The 22,940-nt window shown below is 50.1% G+C and overlaps 7 protein-coding genes across 7 annotated transcripts; 4 read left to right on the forward strand and 3 right to left on the reverse strand.

The window, feature by feature from the left end:
* Nucleotides 1–445: 445 nt before the first annotated feature.
* Nucleotides 446–2,087, forward strand: KY384_000858 (uncharacterized protein; the record flags this gene model as incomplete). Its single annotated transcript, XM_044809392.1, has 2 exons — nucleotides 446–1,426; nucleotides 1,570–2,087. Coding segments are annotated over 2 exons (1,499 nt in total), but the record flags the coding sequence as incomplete, so codon positions are not given.
* Nucleotides 2,088–4,200: 2,113 nt separating this feature from the next.
* KY384_000859 (uncharacterized protein) lies at nucleotides 4,201–4,608 on the forward strand (the record flags this gene model as incomplete). Its single annotated transcript, XM_044809393.1, has 1 exon — nucleotides 4,201–4,608. One exon carries the CDS (start codon nucleotides 4,201–4,203, stop codon nucleotides 4,606–4,608), a length of 408 nt encoding a protein of 135 aa, XP_044673300.1.
* A 1,445-nt stretch (nucleotides 4,609–6,053) lies between these two features.
* On the reverse strand, nucleotides 6,054–8,088 carry KY384_000860 (uncharacterized protein; the record flags this gene model as incomplete). The annotated part of the gene is made up of 2 exons (XM_044809394.1): nucleotides 6,054–7,027; nucleotides 7,077–8,088. The coding sequence occupies 2 exons, from the start codon at nucleotides 8,086–8,088 to the stop codon at nucleotides 6,054–6,056; spliced, it is 1,986 nt and encodes a 661-aa protein (XP_044673301.1).
* Nucleotides 8,089–9,364: 1,276 nt separating this feature from the next.
* On the reverse strand, nucleotides 9,365–10,190 carry KY384_000861 (uncharacterized protein; the record flags this gene model as incomplete). Its single annotated transcript, XM_044809395.1, has 2 exons — nucleotides 9,365–9,896; nucleotides 10,126–10,190. 2 exons carry the CDS (start codon nucleotides 10,188–10,190, stop codon nucleotides 9,365–9,367), a joined length of 597 nt encoding a protein of 198 aa, XP_044673302.1.
* Nucleotides 10,191–13,035: 2,845 nt separating this feature from the next.
* KY384_000862 (uncharacterized protein) lies at nucleotides 13,036–13,719 on the forward strand (the record flags this gene model as incomplete). Its single annotated transcript, XM_044809396.1, has 4 exons — nucleotides 13,036–13,104; nucleotides 13,158–13,249; nucleotides 13,310–13,458; nucleotides 13,523–13,719. 4 exons carry the CDS (start codon nucleotides 13,036–13,038, stop codon nucleotides 13,717–13,719), a joined length of 507 nt encoding a protein of 168 aa, XP_044673303.1.
* A 2,418-nt stretch (nucleotides 13,720–16,137) lies between these two features.
* On the reverse strand, nucleotides 16,138–17,752 carry KY384_000863 (uncharacterized protein; the record flags this gene model as incomplete). The annotated part of the gene is made up of 3 exons (XM_044809397.1): nucleotides 16,138–16,780; nucleotides 16,848–17,528; nucleotides 17,580–17,752. The coding sequence occupies 3 exons, from the start codon at nucleotides 17,750–17,752 to the stop codon at nucleotides 16,138–16,140; spliced, it is 1,497 nt and encodes a 498-aa protein (XP_044673304.1).
* Nucleotides 17,753–19,474: 1,722 nt separating this feature from the next.
* Nucleotides 19,475–22,542, forward strand: KY384_000864 (uncharacterized protein; the record flags this gene model as incomplete). The annotated part of the gene is made up of 2 exons (XM_044809398.1): nucleotides 19,475–21,916; nucleotides 22,024–22,542. 2 exons carry the CDS (start codon nucleotides 19,475–19,477, stop codon nucleotides 22,540–22,542), a joined length of 2,961 nt encoding a protein of 986 aa, XP_044673305.1.
* Nucleotides 22,543–22,940: the final 398 nt, after the last annotated feature.

Here is a 22,940-nt window from a genome sequence, read left to right on the forward strand (position 1 = left end):
CCGATAGGCATCCTCAAAGCCCGATTTGGCAGCATCTGTGAGTGGCTCTAAGCTGCATGAGAGTCCCATACGCAGGTCCATTCGAGACATCCCAATCCAATGTACAACTGATCGAATCTCTGGATCCAATGATGGCTAAGAAATGGGGGACCACTCCTTTCCCTTGCCTCATTTTTGAATTGGTAGCGTTCATTGCTCCATCAAAGTCATAAATAGATGATACATGAGAGGCCCAGGCCATCTGGAACGTTTCATCACTCTCTCTTAGATACGTATCATGAAGTGACCTCTCTCTAACTTGTAATCTATACTTGTGTTCCCTATACCCCTTGCTGAAAACTTTCACAGCTATCGACTGTTGGTGACAGAACATTCAAATCATACCAAGCACACCGCCGATCAGGAAAGAATCCTGGAAGCCTTCTGGTAGCCTTATCTGTCAGACATGGACAGCGCTCTAATGAACGATATTGACCGCGTGAGTGGGCTTAGCAAGCAAGGACACTATGACTTCCTCATTGTTGGAAGTGGCCTGGCCGGCGGAGTTCTTGCAAGACAACTCATTGGGAACGACAAGAAGGTTCTCTTGATCGAAAAAGGCGGATTAGAATTCTCGACTCACTGTCTCAATACATCCCGCCCTCACTGGCAAATCGGCAGCACCGAAGGACCTTCTCAGGACAACGATGCAGTATATGCAGCAGTGAAGCAAAAAGTCCATACCGCTGCAGGCTCTGACCCTTACGCCGGCGGTCCAGTCTACAATCTCGGCGGTCGAAGCAATATGTGGGGCTTGTACAGTCCAGCACTGGCCGAAAGAAAGCATCGCAAATACTTTCCCAGCGAGATTTCCGACTACCTCGAAAAGGGAGGTTATCGGAAAGCTTTCGGCCTCTTTATAAATGAATCGCAAGATTATGTCAAGAACGTGTACCCACAAAACGACATTGCAGTGACCGAGATGAGCGACGCTGAGACGAACTTGAATGAAGCTATGGAGCAATTTTACAAGAATTGGATGCCTACCACGAAATCATTCCCGAAAGTTTCTTTATCGCCAATGGCAGCAGAATTCAAATCTTCCGAGCTGTACAATTTTCCACAAGGCGCCTACAGCACCGTCGATTTTCTTCTCGATCGCACCTATGCTCGAGATGCGAACCTAACCATCCTACTAAACACCGAAGTCTTAACTTTCCCCATCGATACCGATAAAGATATACCCTCGGTGATAGTAAGATCCTCTTCCAACAGCGGTATCTATCGCCTTTTCGCCAACAAAATCATCCTCTGTGCTGGCACCCTCGGAACAGCCGCGATCGCCCTCAACAGCGGTCTACAGAAGTCGGTTCCCCTCGTCGGCAAGGGACTAACCGATCACGAGATCTGGGGTATTCGATTCCTCCAAAAGAAGAAGTCTGACGATGTACTCAAAGACCCCATGAAATGGCAATGCAGAATGATAATCGGATAATCGGATACTCGGACGAAGGCGGGAGCCGCGACGTACTGCTGAACGTCGCGATCAATGCCAACTCCTTCCTCGCCCGCGGATTTTGCACATCTTAGATCATCAGCAAGAACGGTCATCTTGTCCACCAAAACGCCGCAGCAGACGACAACGACAACGACGAACACGACACGATCAACATCACCATCGAAACCCACACCGACCTCTCCCAAGTGAACGAGGTCCTGAACACCCCCACCTCCGACCCAACCGTCTATATCAAACACGAAGTCAAGAACCAGAAATCCTACGCCAACAAGCAAACGGAGATGCAAGACCTCGCCACCCAGATCCGCAACAAACTTCTGATTATCAGCTGCACCGATCCATCGTCTCCGCTCTCCAGGGCAGGATTCGGAGCTGTGGCGCATGAGGTCGGGACCATGCGGATGCAAGGGCCCAAGACCAAGGGCAAGGGCGAGTATGTGATTGATAAAAACTTAGAGTTACAGGGTGGTGGCGGGCTGAACGGTATTTATGTGTGTGATTTGTCTATTTTTCCCTTCAGCCCCCCTGCAAATCCGTCGTTGACGCTGGCGGCGATTGCGATGTGGCTTGGAGATAGACTGGTTCAAGGGTAGGGAGAATGGTGGTAATCTGCATAGCTTCTTGGATAGGTAAATGTGTGTGTGTATTTCTCTCTCTTTGTGCATTCTCTTCTTTTTTGCGTTGTTATGATGGACGAAGCTTGGTAGGATACGAAACTATACGAACGATTTAGGTAATGAGAAAAAAGTCAGCGAAGACTAAACTAAAGATTCAAAGAACGGAGAATTGAACTGGCGGGGGCAATCCACACTCTACATCTCGCAATATTCAAAACTCGCTCATCTCAATCACAGTCTATATTTGCGCTCCGTCAATGTCAGTCCAGCGCCCAACTTCTATGATTCATCTAAGGTGCGTTTTCAGCGTTGATTACGGGCCCAAGTATTCTCCACTCTGACACGCACAGTAAGCGATGGCGTGATGACAGGCTGGCAAGGCTAAGAGCCTAGAAGGTCCATTTGGTATCACGTTGGCAAGAGAAGAAAAGTCACCGAGACTCGCAACAAGGATGCTGGGGAATTCCCTAACCCTTGATTTGGTTTGACAGGTCCAAACAGGTATGGTGCCGTGCTGGAAAGACTTCAAAAAGTGGAGCATTACCCAAGGTGGGCGCTGGGACCGACCTCCCGATCTCCTTTCTTCTTCATTGGCTACCTTGACCGGGCATCCCATTTCCTCATTCTTCCGCCGCCGCCCAAAGATCTCACCCCTGTTTTGTACTTCCTGACCACACCCCACAGCCAACAGAGGAGCTCGCCAAGCAGCAGCAGTGCTATAGGCAGGAATGGTCCGCGGAAATCCCGTGCTACTCGATGAAAATGGTACCATGTTGATCAGAAATGGCTGGATGAGATCTAGAAGACTTAAACAGCCGCATAGATAGATTAACCCCATCTCTTAAGTCCTCAAATAGGAATGAATCTCGCCATGGAACTTGATGCTAAAGCCCGATTTCTCCTTGAAGATTCTTTCGACCACCAATGGAGCAGAGCGAAGGGCATCTACCAGAGTCCAGCCGTCTAAGAACATCACGTAATTCAGACTAAAACACTGCAGTGTATGCAGGTCATTTCTCTACTTGACAGACGGACTCGAGGATTCAATCCTATTGGGACAACATGCTATAGAACCGTATCTGTAGCTAGCTGACTCCACACCGCTGAGGTTGATGTAGGTCAGGAGCATAGACCTCCTCTTTACTCATGAAGATCGGTGAGTCCATGCTCATTGATTTGGCGAATGACAGATAATCCACGATTGTCTATGTGACTGCAGGAGTGTATGCACAACTAGTCTGAAAACCTTCTCAACCAAGTAGGCTGGTCTCCCAAAAGAGACTGACACTTGCATGCTGGGCAAGAAACTTCTACCTCTCTGGTCAGGCGACTATACATCTGTGGTAGGCAAGTTCGCTTTCGACTTTGACACAGTTTTCACTTCCGGCCCGCGGTAGGACCCATCACCGTGATCGCCGGCATGCATTAGCCTGATTGAAACGAAAGAACTATACTCTCGGCCAGCCACTCAGAATGCATCTTTGCCTAAACTCTCCGATAATGAGGCTGGCGCTAGATCAATATGACAGCTGACACATACCTTATTTAATGCAGCTGAGCATGCTATGCATCTACAGCAGTTGGCCACGGAAGTCTAGCCCTAATGAACTTAGTGCAGTTGTTTTCTCCGCTACTAGTTGCAGGTGCATGCACAGGGAACGCGAGAGGACGAGCCCTTTCACCATACGAACGGCTTCTTTCAAGCACACCTTCCAAATTCTAGACAAGGATCAGCGTCTTCAACAGCGATTTCAGCTGCTCAGAATGATATGAGGCGTTCTATCGCTAGACAAGTTCAGTCCATGCAGCTTTATCACGTAATTGTCCCGAATCGATGATGAATCTTTGACGGATCATGGATGTATAAAAAGTCGAGAAATCGTTGGCGAAACAACACGGTATCTCTTCTGACCAACAGCCAAAAAACAATCTAGGAAGGAATTTTCTCAATATCACTCGGAGCTACAGTGCCTCTGTACGACAATACCCTGCCTGGAAGCTGAACCAGATACTGACCTTAAGGGGCAGACAACGTTCTACTCCTCTGCAAACATAACTCGCTTAGCTTGACATCTCCACCACAAGATGGCTTGGACCTCAACCCACGGCATCGGAGCCATCCTAGGATCAGGCTCAAAGTTCAACATCGCAGTCAAACCGGGGTTTGCTCTCATCACCCCCAGCGACGCCAGTCAACTCAGCGGAGAGATCCACTTTCAGATCCCCCGCCCACCAAAAGGCTACAACTCCGTCTACGCCATCAAGCTGGAGTTCTCTTCGCAATCCGCCTCCGTGGACAGCTTCGCCGTCTACATCGGGAACAAGAACAAGCAATCGGAATCGAACCTGCAGTGGACTACGACGGAACAATCTAGGTTCGCCAACGTACTGGCCCTGGGAGAGGAAAGTGGAATTGAAGTGGTCATTGGGATTTCTTTTGATGCCATCGGCTCTTTGCTTAAGTTTCAGTCCGTCGATGTTAAGTATGATTGAGGAGTTATTCGATGGGCTCCAAGAAGCTGTGGCATAATCGCTGCCAGCACCAATCCAATAAACTGGTCGCATTTATCTTAGCCAGCAGCGCCAAATAGTTGATGGAAAGCAGATATTATGATGAGATGAATACGAAATGCAGTAATCATGAACCCTTTCATTTCATCCAAGACTTGCTTGATTTAAATAATCTGCTCAAAGCCCTCCCGACCTCTCGAATTTCCATTAAACTTGCCTGACTGGTGGCAGTGTTCGCGCGCAACCCTGAATGAAAGTGTGCCTCTAAAATGATGTACTAGAGGAGTGTGCTGGCTGAGCCCTTCATCAAGCCCTAAGCCCTCCCCTTTCCCTCCTAAGTATTAGACAAACGGGGGCTTGCCTCTCGCCACCTACACCTAGGCGCCTTTAAGCCTCCTATCCCTGAAAAAGCAAGGGAAGACGAGCGATAATGGTGAACATCACACTAGCGGATCAAGAAGCCTCACTGCTGAACAGTCGAAGCCAAAGAAGAGGAAGAGGGCAACGAGCTTAAAGGTAGTAAAGAAGGAAATATCTAAAGAAAAGATAATAAAGAAAGAACTAAGAAAAGAGGGGATTTAAGTAGAAAAGGTAAAATAAAAATAGAGAAGTAACTTTATAAGACGCAGTATTATTTATTATTATAATTAATTACAATAAAATAATAAGATAAATAAAACCTATTGCCGGATAAAGAAACTAGAAGATCCTATATTATAAATTTATATAATATTCTATCCTGCGATCTATAGTAATAAAAGATAAGATAAAGTGATAACCAATTACAATAGACTACACGAAAGACGCTTATATAGCTATATATTAGTCATAAAGACGAAAAAACGGTTAGACAATACCACTACAGACTCTGTAAAGAATGCATACCGCGCGTGCAAGTCGGGAAAAAATGTGCGTGAGCATCTCTGCGTTGTCCCTCCCTCCCTCCCTACCCTTCCCTATACATGTCACGGCAAAACATCAAACATCTCACAATAATTTTCATCAATCGCAAACCTCCATCCCGTGTTGCGATTAAGTGGTAGACCTATGTCCCTGGAGAATCTTGGAACTTGTTGGAGGGGGGGGGCCTTCTTTGACTTGGTAGTCAACGAACGCGGCCGGAGCTCAAGAGGAAAGTGCACATATTCGTGAACTCGGGTCTGCACTCGATCAGAGGGTGAGGATATTCAGGCAGATTCCAAAGGTATATATGACACGCATTGTTTGGGTTTTCTATGAAGGAGGGCTAGAGTGAATGGCACGAGAGCTGTGTAGGAGGATGGTAGAATGTACGAGAAACACTGCATAAGATTGTGTGCAATAACTTCATTCATACCAATGAAGCACTTACCCGACTCATTACCCCTCCCGATTGTCTGGGTACCATCATTACGCTTGCGCCACCTTCCTTCGTGACGCCAGACACATCAACCCTCAACAGCATCCACGGGCACCATCTTCGCATACGAGAACGCATTGGCAGCCTTAATCTGCAGCACAGTATCGACATGCTCAAACTTCAACGGCTGATTCTGTCTGGCGGCCAGCAACAGCGCCGGCTTAACGACATTCTTAATCTGCCTGCCATTCAACTTGTGCTGGGCGAGCACGCGCAATTTCTCGTCCGAGAACTCGCCATGAGCCGTCTCGCAGGTCTGTAGGAAGCTCTTCCACACATGCTTGCGACCTTGGGGCCCGAGGTCTTCGTATTGCAGCGACAGGTGGATGCGCGACTCGAATGCGGCGTCGATGTCTTGGATGCGGTTCGTGGTCAGGAAGAGGAAGCCTTCGTAGTACTCGAGCACGCGCAGGAAGATGGAGACGAGCTTGTTGCGCTCGAGATCGTGCGCGTTGCGGGAGAGGAGGAAGACGTCGGCTTCGTCGAGGAGGAGCACGGCGCGCCATTTGGTCGTCATCTCCAAGGTTCTGTTGAGTGTCTTGTCGACCTCCACGGGATCGGTGCCGAGATCGCCCGCCGAGAGCATGTACAGGGGTACTTTCATGACTTCGGCCACAGATTCTGCGGTAAGTGTTTTGCCGACGCCTGGAGGCCCGGATAAGAGCATGATGGTCCCACGACCTTTGCCTTTGATAACATCATCAAATGTGGGTTGACGTTTGACTTGGCTCTCGGCGAAGGCCAGGATGAGATCCTTGGTATTTCCATTCAAAACCAAGGAGTCAAATGCGGCGTCGTCCCAAGCCACTTCAGTAACGTCATTGATGAAGACAGAGAGCCACTTCTTGTCTTTCAGAGAGTATGCTCGCACGGTGTCCCTGCTCAAAAGGAGGTTCTCGCGACTGAGCGGGCGGTTCCTGCTTCCGCCCTTCTCGTTGTTAGATCCCTTGGTCTGGAAGCTGCTGACTTGGACTTGGGAATTGGGGTTGAAAAGATTGTACGCTGCGTGAATATTAGTCATCAGTGCACCAATGGTATCCCTTGCACGTACCAGCGGTGTCTATGATGATACGACCTTGCACGTTGTATCGAGCCGCCTGTCCGTCGACGTCTTGCTGTCCAAGTCCATCATAGGCTTTGAAGTGATATCCCCGTAGACTTTCAAAAGTCTTGCCACGCTGCAAGATTCGTTGCTCGATGTCCGTTTTGTTAGGGTGGCGCGATAGAGGCATAGCATTCAACCGTGTTAGAGGCTTGGTGCCCCGGAACGAGGGTAAAGCAAGAGACGTCATGGCCGTTCCGAAGCGCTCACCGTCCCAGTCAACGTATTGAGCCTCTATTGTACAGCAATCATTGTTTTCCGTATCCACTTTCAAACAACGATATAGTCGCTCGCTTCCGTCTTTGGAACTGAGCACAAGGCAATCAGGCTCAAACAGAGTCCACAGAAGTTCGGCATCAATGATGTTGTGGCGAGCATAGTCCTTCATCTTCTGAAGCTTGTCCTTAAGATCGACTTCTAGGATGTTCCATAAAAGTGCCAGGTGTTGCTTGGTTGCAAGATCGGTCTCATTGACCGTCGCTTGTTCAAATTCGCGCCATCTGTGGACGAATGGTGGAAAAGGGGCCTTGAACTCGAGACGTTCGAGGTCTGTGGTGATCCCGGGATAGCCTGTGAAAATGCCATGCAATGCGCGTTTGAGCAATGGGCTTTGCACCACGATCGATTCGATCTCAAACTTCTTTCGCGAGTCTGTGCTTCGCTTGTTACGCACAATGACAGCGTGCGAAATCGTCTGCTGATTCTCAGGTGGATTCTTCACGAAGTAGGGATATTTGTCGGTCCATTGCCCTCGTTTGTCCATGTAAAGATTCTTGACGGTGCATTCAAGCCCGCCACTAGAAGCTGCATTGTTCTTGCCCTTGGGTTGGGCATCCTCGCTTTTTGTTGATTCGGACTCAAGTATGGTCTGATCAGCTCGAGCGGTTAGTTCATCAGCAGACAAGGTCTTCGGAGGCTTCAAGTAGTCCTTGACAGCTGCAACGGTAGCGTTGATACCCATGATAGAGGTACTAGTCAAGCAAGGTCTTAATGATGAGGGTTGAAAAAGAAAGTAGATAAGTTGGACGAGACAAATTGAGGTTGATGTTGAAGTTAAGTATTGCCAGACAAGGCTGTGTAGGGCAGGCAACAACCCCACCTTAACGAAAGAACAGCTTCATTGGAGGATTGAAAGAACAACATCATGAGAGGGTTTGATGCAAAAGTGCGATAAGAGAAGGACCTGGTCAAGCACCACACAAATCAGGCGCTTCATTGCTGGCAATTGATTGGAGAATGGAGCAAGACGTGGGGCAGAAGTGAGCCTTGTGGTCAGTCTGGACAACGACCCCGCATCTTGCTGCCTGACACAATGCATCAATGGCACTACTCATCTCCATTGGGCATCGTGCAGAGCATTCGAAGGACCTAGTGCATATGGGAGCCTGGAGCGGCACCTTCCATCGTATCTAGGTGGCCTGAAAGATGCGCTTAAACGAAAGGGAGAGTGATAATCTCGCTATTCCTTTACTCCATATTCATATTGCAAGATCGGAGGTTTCGCATCAAGGAGCTTTGTGATCGATGATTACCAGGGAGAGGAAAGATTTAGACAGCAAGTTCACTCTTCACACGGTGTTAAAATTAAGTCCGACAAATCAAGTCTGGCCTTCTTGGCGCGCCAAGAAGACTGCAGGGCTTGGCAATGCGAATTTCACCGCCAGACCCCTGCTTGCGGGTGAGGAGAATGTGCTACCATCATCTACATTATTTATTACTGCATCTATAGATAGGTAATACCGCGACAGTCCTGGTGTGATTCGAGACAATGCAGGGTTCGACGATTCTGGACCACGATCATTTATTGCTCGTGTCTACTGGCGTTACTCTGCCCCGCCGGTTCACGCTGTGCAGTCGTTGGTCTAGACACCACAAGGCAGCTGCCATGGTGCAAGTCGTGTCTAGGGCTTGTGTCGTGTCTAATACAGACATCTTGAGGGCTCACTGCCCTCATCAGCAGAAGCAGACTCCAAGTCTCATTATGCGCAAGGCCACGGAGTATCTTTTCTAAAGGCTCCCCCACCATCCATTGTTCTCGATCCAGCCACTGACTTTCAGTTCGTTGTCAGAGCTCAAGAACCATGGTAAAGCGTGTGTCCCACTCTTCATGTGAGGAATAAGGAGATCCCTAGCAATTGGCGTCTTGAACCAAGCCCAAGACCGGTGATGCACTGCGAAGGGTACGGCAGGAGCGTGAAGTTCCCGGAGCATGTACGGTCCAGTGGGCATGGTCATTCTTAAAGCCCAGGATCGATAACGTGATGGTAATTTGAGGAGGGAGTCGATGTATGGACCGAGATGCGCTTGTTCTTCGCGAGTCGCTGGTCTCTCGGGAATTGGACCGTTCGGAGGACTCCCTGGCTGCCGGGTTGTTGGCTGGAATCCTGTTTCTTTTTCTTATCACTGGCCTCTGCGATCTGCCATGGGGCAGGCTTAAGACCATAGTGCAGAATCATGTTACCCATCTGCTCAAGAGCCGGATGACTGACCGTGCGCCAGTGTTTGCTCGCTTGTGAAAGATTGAGGAGGGTTTGAGCTTCCTCATCAAAGCTCGCTAAGTCTTTAGCAGCATCTCGCCCCTCTGGATTCGAAAATTGCTTCAGGGAGTTCGTTGCGCTCTCGAGGAGGCACTCGCAGATAATGATCTGGATCTCAGGTGCGAGCCTATTCATCGACTCCTTGGCTGGTGGCAAGTCCAAAGCTGCAATTAGATTACGATTGTGGTTTTTGGAGTTTTTGAGATCGGCGTGGGTGATGAAGATGATGGTACTTTAGCGATGATTGACGGTGTTTAAAAAGAAGAGGTGGGGGACTCAAAGTATTGTTGTAGTACGAGATTGACATTGCCCAGTACTACGTTTACAGATGGATGGTAGTGCAAGCAATCGGCCCAAGCTACTAAGCCCAATCGAGAGTGTCAAGGAGTTATAGATCGAGGACTTTGATGGGAACGTGAAAGAAGGTCATGTCGTTTGACTGACCCAAGCGTGTTACGTACCTACGTCCATAACGGGCTGAAGAGTACAACACGAATCCTCTTTCGCCACGGGTCTCTCTGTACATTGGAGACACAGCAGCGGCCTCGTACCTCAAAGTGAAACTACATTGATACCGTCCTCTGCCGAAGCATGATCCGAACAGCAAAGAATTTGGAGACCAGTCTCGAGAATATCACCTCCGAGTCTACGCACGGGCGTTCAATGTCCGTTCGCTGTGGAGACCATCACTCATACAATTTGAATGGGATAGAGACAGTCAATCCTACTGTTTGGTTAGAGTTTCTGGGTAAGTCCACCTGCAGCCCCACAGACCTGTTGCGCTGGAACACTTACTCCACAATTCTGTCAAATATGCCTGCTTGTCTCATAGTATAGCGCAACGGTTTTCGGACACTTCTTCTACTCGCCAAGGGAAATGAGACATTCAAAGCGTGCATGACACCTGTCGGCAGACCTCTCGCGACCGCCAGAAATCCCACCACGGACAAAAACCGGGCAATTCAAATACCTACATATCTCACCCTGCTTCACGGCTTCAGCGAACGAACGGTACACCAACATGTGGCTCCACCCAATCCTCACCTTCCTTTTCACCACCATCCTGCACGCACATCCTTCTCTCACTTTCCCCACCAACATACCCAACCTTTCCTCGGACACAGACGACCTATCTTCCCTCTCCATCCTCAACACCACATCCTCCCCCATCCCCATCCCCATCCCTTCAAACAACAGACCGACCTGCTACCCACCCCCACCCCCTCTATCCCCCTACTTCCCCCCCTCCTCCTCCACTTCCCCCTCATTCACCTACAACGCCTGCGCCACCGCGCTTCTAACCTTCCATGCCTCTCTCCTCGCCCGTATCACCAACCCTTCCTCCCCCCTTTCCCCCCTTCCCCTCCTCCCCCCAACCCCAACCCCGGCCCCCCCATCCGCTTCTTCTACCCCCCCGCCCCCCTCCGCCGGCCTGGAGCTGCAACTCCCCGTCTTCCACAAAACAGCCAGCTGTGCCTTGGCGGTCGTGAGCACTAAACTCCTCGACGAATTTTCGAGGAGGGAGAGTATACCGTGGGATTGGGGGCCGTTGAGCCCGAGGGCGGTTAGGGCGTCGGAGACCACGGCGACGGCGGGGATGGTGCTGGGCGATCGAGGATTTTTGGGGGTGTTGGGGTGTTTGGCGCGGGGAGAGGGGGAGGCGGAGGGAGGGGGCAGGCGGGGTGGGTCGCTGTTGGTGAGTTTTGTTTTTTCGTTTCCGGTCGACTTAGGGGGGAAAGGACGGGAGGGGAGGGAGGGGAGTGGAGTTGCAAGCTAACGCGATCATCGGCATGTAAGAAGGGACGTATCTGCACCTCTTTGTATGGCCGGGAGAGGGCACCAAATTGGCGGGCATATTCGACATACCTGGCGGGACGGTTTTGTGATGGGCGTTCGGATGACGATGGTGGATGAGAGGTGTTGGATGGATATCTATGCAAGTATGTGTGAGTGGGATAGTGAGGAGGGGATCGTGCTGCATTGAGAAGGAAAACTCCTCCTTGGAAGAATCTGGCAACTGTCTTGAATCATGGCAGAAAGTGTGTTGCTCATCGGAAGCTTGTGCGGGTGCTATCAGATTGATCGGGACCAGAAGGAGAGGCTGGGGTCATCGAGAACTGGGAAGAATGTCAGCGTCTGTGGGCCTGGCATTGCCACAACCCCCTTGCGTCCGCCCCCTTGCATCCGCCTCCTTGCGTACAATTACAACCGCTACGACGAAACGCCTCTACATCTCCTCCCAACCCTTCAAACCCTGTTGACTGAACATCCAAGCCTTCGCATCTAGCGAGACCAGAAGAACACCCGACGAAGTCCACAATGCAACCAAAGAACAGAACCCATATCTCAGAGCTCCTCTACGGACCCGCCGCGCTCCCCTGCTAAGTCCTCACCGTTCCCGCAGTCTTTATACCCTAGACTTACTACCCCTGCAAAGATCACTCTAGGTCTTAACGCAATTGCTTCCTCAATATACCTAGCGTCTACCGCACTTTCGATCCTGCGTCTCACTATTAGGCTCTAATACCCACCAGACATAATGCATTCCGGTCCAGGTTGGATGGCCCGATAATAAACGGGCCACTCCGTAATTAGGTTACCCCATTGTCAGTGTGCAGGGAACAATGTAACCTTCTATCCTTTTCATTAAGGGTGCGGCAGAGCGGTGCGGCACATTCTACCTTATTCATCGCATGGTCTAAGGATAAGGTAGACGCTGTCACATGTGACTGACCACTTGATTCCTTTGACCAAATGTCTATCTTGTTGACGAACTTATTAGATTAAACAGTCCATTAATTGACTACTTATCCATCTATCTTGTTCATACTAACGCTGCTTTTAGTGGAGCAACAGTAGTTCTGGGCAGTCTTACCTGATTAGTCTTTAGAAGGTATTTACCGTCAATATACTATACTGGCTTTGAATTCAACACTTCCGTTGATAGGCTGAGTATCAACCTTATCATCGATAGGCCAAGAGGTAACCGTATTATCCGTATGCCAAAAGAATAGGTCAGCCCAGTGTCATTTGAATCTTTAGATTAGCCGACCCGCAGAGGTACTTTGTATTGACAGGGGTATACAGAAGCAGCACTGTCTAGATAACGAAAAGGACACTTATCTATCCAAAGGGACGCTCATTGGATAGACGTTTGATCAATAAGAATAGGCCACATGGTCATTTACACCCATTGGTCAATGAGGTGTGACAGACGTTGTCATCGTCCACTAACGTTCGGGCGATAAGAATGCTTGTTTCACGACGATAAGGCGGCATCTTACGTCCATGAAAGTTGCCAGTCCGCCCATGTCTATGAATCCCACCCTCCAGGCTCTCCATCTGTAGACTCTCCTCGAACACTTTCCCTCATGGCCGTTCAGGGCTCTTGTTACGTGATTGTGTCGCCTGATCCGACCAAGTCGACACTAGGCATCGATGTAAGCTGAATTTGTGCTGTGCTCCCGAATTATTCTGACCGAGTTTTCATTAGGATGGTGTTGCAGGACGATATTTTTTTATCAAGTTCGGCGACGGCGCAGTCGCTGGGACAACTCGGTACAGCACAAACAACCCGTCGTACTGGTACGAAGACCTAGATTCTTTCCGATTGGAGTCAAGGAGAGTTACTTACGTTTGCGACAGGCAGGTCCAAAACAACAATTGCTTCAGTGGCTACCAGTATACTCACGGGATTACCGGCAGCAACGACACCAAAATTGGAATCTCTCTACAAACTACGATTCTACAGCGCACCAGAGCTGCCGGCGGCATGGGTCTGACACGCGTCGGTGGTGAGTCTCTCTAGCTTCAGCACCCTTTTGGCGCACAGATTTCTGACCCACCATTTGTACACAGATACAGAGTGGTTCGAGATCCGGCAGCCAGCGGGACACCCAAACATTTTAGATCTTGGGACAGATCTGAGCAACATGCTTGCCGGCTTCTCTACCGCCGACCTGGGATGGATTAATAGAGTCCCGAATCCCAGAACAACAGCAAATGCTTGGATGACCAACAGGGTCAATCGGTGGACAAATGTGGGACATATCTAATCGCTAGGCTTTACGAAAAACAATCTCAAAGCATGTCTCTAAGCAATTGGCCTTCATTTCTTGTTTTTCTTGAGACAGACGTTAAGTATTCCCCAGGCCTGCATGCCTACATACCGAAAAATGGGCTGTGCGAAAGTCAAGCGAGGCACTTCTACTGTCTAGGTCCCTGCGCCTTCTCTGTGAAGAAAATACTACATCTGAAGCCGGTGGGAGAAGCCTGGAGGACATCATCCTCAACGATTGAGCTTTTCTTCACCTTCATATCAAGATCATCATGAGCCAGCGCAGGCATAAAAGGGGTACCTGTCATCGTGTGATCGCCTACGAATAGTACCAATTGGCATACATCTGAAGCCTAGAATCGGAACTATCTAGCTGATGTTCGATTCGGGCTCGGCCGTGCTGTAGTAAGTAGAAAGAAAAGTTGACCCGGCAATCCAAGGGATACTAGTACTTAGTTATACCTCTGCCGTCGCAGAGGTGAGCGAGCCCGTATCCGTAACTCCAGTGAGGCAGTATTTACGCAACAGGATCGATCAGACCAAAAAATCAGGAATTCCTCGACGCCTTATCAGACCTTCAGAGGCCAACATATAGATTTTAGTCTGCTTAACTTCACTTGCAGCTCAACTTCAGACATGCAAAGTTCATATCAAATAGAAGCTCAGAAAATTTTTTGCTCGCGACTCGTCCTCAGAGGCTCTTTAGTCTGAACTTATTTACCTATTTGAAGAACACGTATTCATACTTCATACATTATTTGTCCCAAGAAATAAGAAGAGATACGCGTACAGTCCCATCCAGCATCACGAATGCTGTGTACAAACGCGATCTTCTTCATGACATACAACCAGTTCTAATGCTCGACTAGCCAAATGCTCTCATAACGTCACGGACACGAAAAGCCAGTACCGCACATCCAATTAAAGGTCCGACAGCTGGATCAACCTTTGAGAGTAAGCTGATCACTCGAGGCAAGTGGGTTTTTCCGAAACCATGTGTATATCTTGCCATGACATTCCATGCCCAGGAGACTTTGTAGGACAGTAGCCAATCCAAGAACGATGTCCACGAAGCGCTGTAGTAGAATAATAGCGCGATAAAAAGACCGACCAAGAGGCACATGAGCTCCGTCTGTCCCTGGCTACCGTCCATCGTACGGGATAAGAAGTTTTCCAATCTCATCATGTAATCGATGGGCTGCACTTCCGCTGCTGCCAACGCAGCCCTTCCCTTTTCTCCGACCGCCGTTTTTCCCCGGAGGAGCAAGGTAGTTCGAGCATTACTACTTCCCCCTTCGCCACACCTCCTCCCCCTTCCCTCAATCGTCTGAACATACCTTCGATGAATCCCCGCAAAGAAATCCCTACACGCGCGCCAACACTCCTTCCGATTGAGTACGACACGAACAGCGATCTGTACAGCAACATTCACGAGGAATCCTACCTCGCTTCTAGGTCGGGAAATCACCCACCCCCCATCATCCTCCACTTCTTGCACTTCACAAGCCGTCCCGCCCGTCATGATCTCCACAGAGTAGAACACGTAAACATACATCACGGTGCCGTAACAGCACAGCAGGACCGCCGCGAAAGGTACAGCGCGAAAAAGATTATTGTCGTCACTGATCCCCCCTCCCCCCCCTCCCCCCTGCCCCCGTTGGCGGTGCTACCGCCAGCGCAAGCACGAAGAGGGCTCCTCCTGCAATAATGAAGAATAGAAGGACTCCCCAGGCAGCCTGCGCGGCGGGGATCCAGTCCTCATTACAGACTTCTGGGAATCGTAGCCCTCGGACTTGGGCTAAGAGGTGTATGGTGGTAAGTGCTGGGTATGTCAGGACTACGAGAGCATCGAGGTCTATGGAGCCGGAGGTGCGTTTTTGGGGGTCGCAGGACCAGGAGAGGAGGACTGCGAGGGCGGTGAGAGTCCAGCAGGCCGTTGTGCTGGGGCCGTAGAGGATGTTGGTGAGGGCGTTGGTGTTTTGTGACATTGTGTCGTTGGAAGTTCGTGACTAGTTGATAAATTGAGAAAGCTGTTTGTTCCTCGGGAATTTGGGAGACACAGTATTTAATTCAATTTAATGCGCCGATTCGGGGTGATTTGACCAGTAGTTAAAGAAATGAAATTGATAAATATGAATTCGTAGAAGAAATACTTGCGAGTTATGCAAGGGCAAAGGACGCAAGGGGGTTGTGGCCATACACCCCAAGGTAGCCGGCTAGGCTGACTTGGATGCACCGGCACAATTTGCATGTCTCAGTACATACCTGACTGCGAAATCATAAGATACAAGATTCCACTCTTTGCCCTTGTTAGCGACTGGAAGCCACGTTCAACCCGTCCTCAAACCTTACTCCAGCATGGTCAAGCTGCTATTCCCTCCACCATCATGTCCCTGCAAAGCACCTCAGCAAAACCTCACATCGCCCTTCCATCCCTCGCCTTAAGGCTAAGCATAGCCCTCGGACTATTCGAAACATCATCAAACTCCGCACTCTTCGGGAACTTCCACTTCTCCCCATCCACCACTTCAACATCAAAACCCTGCAACAGAGTAGCCACAAACCCCACAATCTGCCTCTCCGCGAAAATTCTGCCGGGACAATACGAACTTCCCCCTCCAAAACCCCTGGTCGACGTCTGCGGATTCTGCCCCATGCCCCCATCCTCCTTACTCACAAATCGCCTCGGTATAAACGTCTCCGGCTGCGGGTTGATTTTCTCATTGTAATGCAAAGCGGAAGAAGGCATATTTACCACACCGCCCTTCTTGAGCGTGTAGGTGCGCGGTTGTTGGTCAGGTCCGGCGGGCTTCGTAGTGATTGATGTCTCTTCGAGGACTTCGCGAATGGAGGCGCTGACGGTGTGCATGCGGATGGCTTCGAAGTAGCATGAGCGGAGAAGCGGGAGACCGTGGGGAACGAATTTGTATTTTTCGGAGTCAGGGGCGGCAGAAAACCCGGACGCGTTCATTTCGGCGCGTAAATCATCTACGAGCCCAGGAACGTAAAGGATGTGCAGGAGGGTGAGGTATGTCGAGGGCGTGGAGTTGGAGGTGAGACTGGAGGGGAGAAGTATTAGTGCGTTTGCGAGGATGGGATGAGATGGGGTAGGGTGGGTGGACTGACCCAAACAGAAAACTAAATTGCTGCGTTGCAACACCTTTATCGCTGAGGACTGTTTTGGTGAGTGCGATCTGGTCGCGGGTGAAGGCAGAGACATCGTCGCGATCTTGGGCGGTTGCATCGTCGACGACACCGGTGAGCATGGCTGCCATGATTCGCTTACGCGCCTTATCGGCATTTCTGACAAACATGGCGGGCACGCCGGAGAGGAAGAGCCAGAAGCCTTTGGCTACGAAAGTGTCCATGTCTGTGGTCATGTCTGGATTGGCGTCTAATGGTTTCCGGCCGAAGTAGGCCGTTGTACTTGCTTTCGCTAGAGTGTCGAGTAGCAGTTGGAATGCATCCACGCGAAGAGTGCCCTTCTCGCTGGCGCGCACCTCATCCGAAAGGTGGCGCATGCGCTCCTGAAGATCCTTGAAGTATGCGATTACTACTAGAGTATACTGTTCTGGATTCAGGAGATGCTTGTTGTAGAGTGCATGCATTGAGTCATGAAGGCCCTCCAGACGGGTGGTTTCTGACTTGGTGTATCCGAAGAGTGTGACACTCAAGATCCGAATGAAGGGTGCAATGCTCATGACTTTGGCTTTGCGAAACAGTGTTGCGACGTCGGCAGGATTGCTGAAGACATAGTGTTTACGTCCGGCTAGAAGCATGGAGTATGGCTTATTGTTTCCTCGACGTCTGTACTGTCCTGTCAGAGGTCAAATTACAAGGATAGATCAGGTGCCTCACTCTCCCCAAATGAAAAAACCTCGACGATCTTTGGCCCAGGCTATGGCGTGCCCCAGGATTGGGATCGTGTGAGAGATAGGACGAGGCTCCTTTGGGTCATAGCTAGGGTTGAGAAACCACAACAAGGCAAGCAGCAGACCGACTACTGTTGTGGTCACAAGGGTTGAAGCCATGTCGGCAACGGAGTATTTAATCAATGAATGCTAACCAAAGCACCTTTCAATTGATGATGATGAGACTTCTTGATAGTGGACAGTTGACGAAGATGCTCGGTTTCGTTCGGGTGAAGGCAACAAGCAGTGAATGGTTGGTGGATGATGTTCTCGTTGCAGATGGCGCTAATGCCCAGCTAGTGCTATGGTGCGTCAGTCTGCCCCTCGCCTTTGAGGGGTATACTCAATTCAATAAATGCAGCGACCATAAGCAGGTCGTCAGAATGAAGAATTTATGGTAGGAAAGAAGGTCAATAATAACAATGTCAAAGTGCTGGCAGCTGAAACCTAGGTGAGATTTTAGTACCACGCCATCTTGAGCCTACCATCCTTGTTCCCGGTCAACCTAAAAGCGATGATTTGATGATATGCAAGACAGAGGGCACCTTTCGTAGGTCATTATTCGAGAAAGAAAAGATAGATTCGCTACTCCATTGGAAGCTTTAAGATGCTTGAAGGTGCTTGCGCGGCGTGCCCAGCCAAGCGGAACGCAAGCCGCAAGATGCAAATGATAGTAGCCAATAGGCGAAACAACCGTATTGAATGCAGATGATCTCGCATTGACTCTTCATATGGGACAGGTTTTCGGGAAATGTACCGCATATTCACTGCTCGGAGGAGGCAATGATTCAAGTCGTGAATACTATATAATCAGACACTTCTCAATGGCGAAAGGTGATATTCTTCTATAGCAACTCATTGCACAGACTGTGTATCGTTGAGGCATCAGAATTGTAGGTTTGCTCTAAAAGCGAATTGGCAATTGAGGAGGCAACAGCCCACCTAAGAATCAAGAAGCGATCCCATACGAGGCTTCGGGGCCAAGACATCAACAAAGCACGTGATCAGTATAGGGCTTCCTGAGAAAGGGATGTCACCCGAGAGGCTGAACCTCGGATCCCACGCGTGCATCAGTGTATGGCTTATGCCAAAGATTCATGCTGAACAACAGTGATGGAATCTCCGGAAGGGTCTCAGTGGCGAGAGTGTGAGCGCTACTCAACTGCGACCTGATATCGTGCTAGATAATATATGGCGCGCGCAAGTGACAGGCATCAAAAAGTACGACGATGGAACGATGGGAATGTTCATGAAGGCCGATGGCTCCAGTGAGCCAATTTCCCGGATGTCTTGGCGGATAGGCATGACGTAGTTTATGCAAACAGGCACAATTCTTATGCAAGCTTATGTTTGTTGGAGCTTGAGGGGGCGCAATGAAATTCAATTGTCTTCCAGGCCAACGTACTGGCTTTCCTTATGGGGCGCAGCGATTGCTTACTCTCAAGGATCAGACACTTTCGTCTCTATTCCCCATGTCGAAGAGGGCGACTATTGCTTTAGCGATGTAGCATCCAGTCAATCCGAAGCCTCGTGTGCGGCGTACCTTCCTATTCGATCAAATAAACAGTCGTGACTTGGCTCGTTGCTGCCATCGTACCTCCTCGATCAGTCCCCGCGGCAGTCTTGTTGAGCTCACATTACCATTGCTATCAATACACTGACTCATTGCTGCCTTGTTGCCTCTCCTTTCTATGCTTGACTCATCTGCAAGACTCACAACTTAGATTTCCGCACACCACATAAATAAGCTTGATTGATTCGAGAACCTCTAGATTCTTGAAATTCCATATCAGGCTGTATCTTTCCTTCGCCTGGCAAAGTGCGCCTTCTTTTACAGCCATCATGGATTCATCATGGCTGCAAAAGCCGACGAAAGACACAGAGAAGACTGAGACTGAGGCACGAGCAACTCCATTTGCCAATACACGGAAGCTGTTTGCTGTAGATGCGTCAGGCTCCACCAGTGGGGCCCCAATGGAAGCCGAAAAGCACTTTGTCCTTGGCCTTAGCAACCTCAAGGAGGATGTCGTATGCAAGTGGGGTCACAGCTGCAACATTCCCCAGACTATCGACTCTGTACCCTCAAGTTATTTCAATGGCTGGGATGGAACAGCGCCGGCTTGTATCCTACAACAGCCTGCAGCTGTTGACGCGATTCAGGCATCTGATTTCTGGGTGCTGCTCACTGATGGAGAGATTGCAGCTCGGGACGTCGAACAACTCACGGTCCTAGCAGAACAGCAGAATATCACCCAGATTCCGGTCATCCTGTTGATCGTTGGCCCACGCCGGTCTGAGCCAAGAAGTGAGAGCATATCGGTCGGTATCTCATTCTTTGCTGGCGCCCGTGACGCTATGATTCTTTACAAGGACATTTACAAGAAGACAATCTACCTGATTGATGCCAAGGGTGCTTTTCAATCTCTCAAGGGAGCGACAGACAGTGACTTGACAGATTGGAACAAGCTTCCAGCGTTCAAAAGCGAGCAAGCTCTCAAAGATGAACTCATTGCACATAATATTTCGTTTGAGGCGGATCGTAGCCAAAGACAGCAGCAAGGAATCTCACTTGGCCCAGAGTGGGACGCCGCAACGGATCATGCGATAGTCAAAATCGCAGACCTTCTTGACCAGGCTCATATTAGCATCGAAAATTTACGAACTCTGCTTCAAGAGGAAGCGACCAACCAGCTAGCGTTAGCCTGTAAGATTAGGGGGCGCCTGAATGACCTGCGTAATCTGTTCATTCGACACAAACAGCAGGAGGTTGTCGTCCGCCTAGAGGACCGCCATGGCGCCGGTGAAATCATGAGAAAGCTGCATGGGGCGCCGGATCCTATACAGCGAGCTCCTTTGGAGGACGAGTTGAGAAAGGCGCATACTTTCAATCGAGCCACGTATCAGCAGCTACGAGACTCCCCGAATGAAGACGCAAAGCGTGCAACAGAAATCAATCGGCTCATCGACCGGGCTCTGCGCATCATTTCGGGCTTTGAAAAGGCTTCCTACACCGCTGATATTTTGGATCGTAAAAGTAACCGAGCTCGGCGGGCTGAGGTCGTCTCGACTGCTGATACAGACGTCAAGCTTGCGGCTTTGGATCTGGGAGGGGATGTCCAGGCTTTCCGCGGCGACTGTCTGATATGTTGTGGAGACGATGAGATCATGTCCGTTGCCTTGAAGAAGCTTGATACGGTTGAAGAAAATACGAGCGACTTCGCTCTGAACTTTCCACTCGCTGCAGCTCAATCAAAGCGAAACACAAGCATTGTCTCCGCCCAGGCCATTTGTTTTCAATGCGCACTTCTGCTGGAACGATCGATATACCAAGAGGATATCATTTCAGTGATTCCTACCCTTCACTACGACGGTGCAAACAGAGCTTACATCAACCATCAGCTCTATCTTGCCTTGACAGCGGGACTTGCGACTGGTGTTTCAGGCGTAGTGCAATTGTTTCTAGGGATCCTCGACGCAACCCTAGAGACCAAGACTTGGTGTGCGAAAGGCTCATCCTCAGACCCGGAAGCTCTGGCTCGAAGAGAGACGCTTGAATGGCTTCTAAAGGACATGCTAAAGAACTGTTCATGTCGAGAGACCTTTTCAGAGACAGGTCAATGGGTGAAATATCCCAAAGCATTGAAGTGGGCCGCTGAGGAGTTCAGAGAAGCAAAGTTCGACAGCTGGATCATTCAATACCCTATCGCTGGCTTCACCCAAATGATGCGTTGGTTTGAAATACTTGACTTGAGCGTCGATGGCGAGCTCTTGACCGCAATCCGTCATGCGAAGCTCATGCATTTCATCATCAGCCAGATCATGTCCCATCTACTAAAGTCCGACGCCGACGAGAGAAAATGGACCCAACCATTCCTCGCACTACTCTATCAATCCTTCAATGCGCCCACCGTACCAACAGACCTCGGCCAGAACTCGATCGTCGCCGCGCCAGATTTCTGGCAAAGGCTCCCCGCCGCTCTGCCCGACTGGTCAGACGTCAAAAGCTTCTTGGGTCTCTACAACTCCGGGTGCGACGACCACGTCGTCAATCGTATCCAACTAATAACATTCTACGCCCTATTCACCCAGAAAGCCCACACAACACCGAAGACATTCTTCCGCATCACCGCACCAAAGGAGCCTTTAGCACACGCAGCTCTCGACACCACAACCCCCAATCTCCCCTCCGCCGCCGTGGCCTCCGTCCTCCTCTCAATCTTCACCCAAGAGAAGCGGTCCGACCCAGCCTTCATCCTGCACGACGAGGGCGCCATGGTCCCCTTCGTCAGCCCCTACGGCCCAAGCGTCCTGCACTGCGGCCAACCAGGCTGCCCTGTCTCATTCTACGACCCCACCCCCCACCCCCCACCTCCACCTCCACCCTCTCAGAGACAGAGAAAGCGAACGCGCTCCGCGAGCGCCGCGCAAAACACCTCACTGACGTTTTTAGAGCGAATAAGGATTTCGTCAGTCAGACGGGTCTGCCGGAGAACACGATCGCGCCAAGTCCGCCGACGAGTTCTCATAATAATCTGCATATCAGCACGGCGAGGGCGTGGGCGAGACTGGATGCGCGGCAGCGGGGGATGATTATTGTAGCCGTTGACCGGGCTGATGGAGGAGGGGATGGGGGGGATGGGGGGGATGGGGGTGGCAAAGAGCGCGAGGCGTTGGAGAATTTCGTGACAAATGTGATGGTGGAGATCTGCGCTACGTCGCGCAGGGGCGATGTTTATGATAGCAGGGTTGAGGGGCATGTGCGCGCTGTGTTGCCGTCGTTCGTGGAGGCGTTGAAGAGGGCGAGTTCGAGAAAGGGGATGGAGGATGTGAGTGGGGTGGCGTTTGAGTTTGTTTGGACTGATAATACTATTTTGTGGAAGATGGTGTATGAGTTGGGTCTTGATTCGTGAGTTCTGGGTAAGGGGAAGGGTGGGATTGGTGGGGAGGGGGGGTGGTGTGTCGTGCAGGAGGTAGATGTGGATGTGGTATAAAAGGGTTGAGGCAGATGTGTTAATAGGGGTTACATAGCAGAGTCAAATTTAAGTATACTTCATATGTGAGAAGTCAGATTTAAATTATAAGACTATTGCTTTAGCCTGTGACAGGGTCGTGCCAATTCATAGTAGGATGCATGTGTTTGTATTTTGATAAAGGCGGCGAGCACTACTCATCTAGTGATCAGATAGGGGTAAGTGCAACCTCTAAACTTCGAGGAGAAGGCGCTAAGAATAGCTTAGCAGAGGGTTCAAGGGATAGAGACGTAGAAGATAAAGGGGGGTAAAGGTTGAGAAGGGAAGCAAGTGATAGA

Source organism: Bacidia gigantensis, assembly GCF_019456465.1.
Source record: "Bacidia gigantensis strain McMullin 20006 chromosome Unknown contig_125, whole genome shotgun sequence".
Taxonomy (NCBI): domain Eukaryota; kingdom Fungi; phylum Ascomycota; class Lecanoromycetes; order Lecanorales; family Ramalinaceae; genus Bacidia; species Bacidia gigantensis.